The following is a 3,987-nucleotide window of genomic DNA, read 5'->3' as shown; positions in this document are numbered from 1 at the left end:
TCGGAGTTTCCTAAAATAAGTTTTATCTACAGTAAAAATAAATGTTGTAAGAATAGAAATACTGAATTTTAATTTTATAATAACAAAAATAAAAAATATTACAGTAATATCAAAAGTTAAAAAATGTATTTTTTTTCATAAAAAAAATCAATATTTGAAGTATTCAATTATAAACCATGTCTTACAAATGTCAATTTAAAAGTACTAAATTGACAAATTAGAGAATCAATACTCCAATTAGAATTATTTTTTTTTCTGAAAAATAACCCGTCAAATAATTAAAAAAAATATAGTTAATTATTATGACTCGTTTAAACATTATTATATAAATTAAAATTTATTAATATCTAAAATAATCTATATTCTATAACAAAATTTATAACTAATTTATGAATTATAGTCTGATCTCTAAGATCATTTTTAACTACTTATTTTATTAATAACAGAAACAAATTTATAAAACATCTGTTTTACCGAACATTTTTCTTAATTAGAGAACTTGCACTTTGCAGACACTGATCTTGGGTGCCTCTTTTATAAATAACTTATTTTATAATTATTTTGATGCAATTTAGTAGATTTTAGGTTGAACGAATATAATTTTGTTTTCTCATTATCACGTACGTTATCTTTTTATTTTCTATTCTTCAATCAAGTTAATGTAATATTTATAAGTATATGTTTTTTCATAATGTTTCTAAAATACGTAATTAACAAACTTTTTAATATATTTCAAACTGTATTTTTCAAAAAATATAAAAAATTTATTTTTCATGTTTCTACAGTAACGAATTATAACTATTTTCTGCTCTTTCCTTTTTCTTTTTATTTTCTTTCTATTTGATTATAATTAGTTATAATGAATGGGAAAGATGCATTAATGCGTTGGTCTTGTTATGGGTCACAGGAGTCAATATCACTGCTACACTTTTATCTTTCCTGGTCAACTATCCTTGGTCACCAAGGTTGTCCAATTATTCGCTTCAGCCACCTTAAAATAAACATAGGTGGGTTTGGTCAATGTAAAACTTTCAGAATTTCCTAAAATAAGTTTTGTGTACAGTAAAAATAAATGTTATAAGAATAGAAATACTGAATTTTAATTTTGTAGGAACAAAAATAAAAAATATTACAGTAATATAAAAAGTTATTTAAAAATTAAAAAAATGTACTTTTTTTATAAAAAAAATCAATATTTGAAATATTTATGATAACCCTTCTTGTGTCTCCCAGTTTTGTCTCCATTATGCAGAACTATCTACTAATATATTATAGTACTTGCAGATCAAGTAACAAAAAGTTGTCTATAGTAGAATATCTTATATTTCATACACAGCATTACAAAATTGTTGACTATTCCACACAAGCTTCGATTCATTTTTATAAACAAAAAATGACGCCATATTGGTCAACCATGTGGCCATGCACAAAGCTTAGACCCTGTTTTCCTTATAAAAGCAGAAAGAAAAACAGTTTGAAGACGACCTTAACAAGCAAAAATGGACTTTCTCCTAAATTGCTTAACCTTAAACACCACCACTCTTATTGCATCGTTTCTTTCTCTAATCTTGTTATTTTTCTATCTATATCGTAGAATTTCTTCTGAGAAACGAGCTCCAATAGTGAAAGGTGCATGGCCAATACTTGGTCATCTTTCATTGTTAAATGGTTCAAAAACACCCCATAGAACTTTGGCTGCTTTGGCTGACAAGTATGGACCCTTGTTCACAATCAAACTCGGTGTGAAAGATGCTTTGGTGCTCAGCAACTGGGAAATGTCAAAGGAACTCTTCACCACAAACGACCTTGCCGTTTCATCACGCCCTAAACTCGTTGCTGGGGAAGTCATGTCCTACAACCAAGCCTTCGTAGGGTGGGCTCCATACGGACCCTATTGGCGAGAGCTTCGAAAGATTGTGACTAAAGAGTTTCTCTCCAACCGCAGAATAGAGCAACTCAGCCACATTCGTATCTCAGAGGTTCAAACCTCGTTCAAAGAGCTCTACGATTTATGCTATACTAGTGTAAACAACAAGAAGGATAGTGAATCTAGTTATGGTGCTGCTACTTTGGTGGACATGAAAGAATGGCTTGAACATTTGACTTTCAATATAATAGTGAGGACGGTGGTGGGGAAGAGATACTTTGGTGTGGTGCATGTGGAGGGCAAGGAGAAGGCAGAAAGGTTTATGAAGAATTTAGATGAGTTCATGAATTTGATGGGCACTTTCACTGTGGCTGATGGGGTTCCTTGCTTGAGGTGGTTGGATTTGGGGGGCCATGAGAAGGCCATGAAAGCAACGGCTAAGGAAATGGACAAGTTGTTGAGTGAGTGGTTGGAGGAGCACCGTGAGAAGAATGGTTTGGGTGGAAAGGTTCAGGGCGATCAAGACTTCATGGATGTGATGATTTCAGCACTTAATGGGGCTCCGATTCATGGGTTTGATGCTGATACCATTTGCAAAGCCACTACCCTGGTAAGTATATATAGTAATGAGACATTTACTAAAATGCTATGAACATGGACATGGAAGTAAATTTGTATTCTGTCAAAGATTGAATAATATTTCCAGTTTATTTCCTGTTTTTGTTCGAAGGACTACTGATGAAGCTTGAACATATATATTTGCAGGAATTGATTTTGGGTGGAACTGATTCAACTGCTGTTACTCTTACATGGGCACTTAGTCTGCTAGTACGAAATCCTCTTGCAATGGAAAAGGCTAAAGAAGAAATTGACATGCATATTGGGAAAGATGGATACATAAGAGAATCAGAGATAAGCAAACTTGTGTATCTTCAAGCCATAGTGAAAGAGACATTAAGATTGTATCCACCAGCACCTCTTTCATCACCTCGTGTATTCACAGAAAGTTGCATCTTAGGTGGCTACCACATAAAAAAGGGAACTCGACTAATGCATAACCTGTGGAAGATCCACAGAGACCCTAGTGTTTGGTCAGATCCATTAGAATTCAAACCAGAAAGGTTCCTCACCACTCACCAACATGTGGATCTGAAAGGTCGACATTTTGAGTTGTTACCCTTTGGAAGTGGGAGAAGAATGTGCGCTGGAATTTCCCTTGGCTTAAACGTGCTTCATTTCACTTTGGCTAATATTTTGCATTCCTTTGACATCTCAAATCCTTCTACTGAACCAGTTGATATGACTGAGTTGTTTGGATTTGTCAATACGAGAGCTACTCCACTGGAGGTTTTGGTTAAGCCACGGCTACCTCCAAACTCTTATGAATCTTTGTAATCCTTATGTTAGTAGTGTGCATGTTCTAAATTATGTTAGTAGTAATATGAGTGTGCTTAGTTATTTTATGTTGTCCAATAGAGTGATAGTTTATGGTCTGTTTTAAGTTTATTAAATCGAGTTTTCCTTTGAAAGTGTTATGTAAGAATGTGTTAATTTTGTTCCTAGATGAATGTGGCCTTAATTTAGTTCCCATCAAACTGTAACCCTTTGATTTCATTTTCTCGTTTCCTTGCAATAGGGTTTCATACTCATTTTGGCTGCTGCTTCCTTTTCTTGTCATTGCTTCATCATATTCTAAAAAGAAGACAATAACTTCAACTTTTTCTGATGATAAATTGGACAGCTACCTCAGTTGCAGTACCTCAGCTGAAGCTGCAATAACCTTTAAAGATATTTGAATTTATTCAAAGTATTTTTACTTTGATTTAAAAAAAAAAACATTTGGTAAAATATGAAAAATTAATTTCACGCGTGATATTAAGATGAGAATAGAATATCAATGATAATAAGCTGCATTAAAAATTTAATAGATTTTTTTAAAAAAAATTGTTAATAAAGAAAAGAAAATTAAGTAAGAAATGATCCGTAATTAAAATATGAATAGTGACATTCATACAAATATGAACAAAATAGTGACATTCATACAAATAGTTCATCAATTATGAATTAAGAATTAAAATAAAAAAGTTGCCTACCTTTGAAGCACGGCAAATGGTAGTGCA

General features: G+C 32.3%; 1 protein-coding gene across 1 annotated transcript; it reads left to right on the top strand.

The window, feature by feature from the left end:
- The first annotated feature begins 1,448 nt into the window (after positions 1 to 1,448).
- LOC108345012 (cytochrome P450 82A3) lies at positions 1,449 to 3,482 on the top strand. Its single transcript, XM_017583566.2, has 2 exons — positions 1,449 to 2,477; positions 2,633 to 3,482. Exons 1-2 carry the CDS (start codon positions 1,500 to 1,502, stop codon positions 3,260 to 3,262), a joined length of 1,608 nt encoding a protein of 535 aa, XP_017439055.1. The 5' UTR covers positions 1,449 to 1,499; the 3' UTR covers positions 3,263 to 3,482.
- The last annotated feature ends 505 nt before the right edge of the window (positions 3,483 to 3,987 follow it).

This window comes from Vigna angularis, chromosome 8, assembly GCF_016808095.1.
Source record: "Vigna angularis cultivar LongXiaoDou No.4 chromosome 8, ASM1680809v1, whole genome shotgun sequence".
Classification (NCBI taxonomy): domain Eukaryota; kingdom Viridiplantae; phylum Streptophyta; class Magnoliopsida; order Fabales; family Fabaceae; genus Vigna; species Vigna angularis.
The sequence above is the reverse complement of the archived record's forward strand: the minus strand, read 5'-3'. Positions and strand labels throughout refer to the sequence as shown.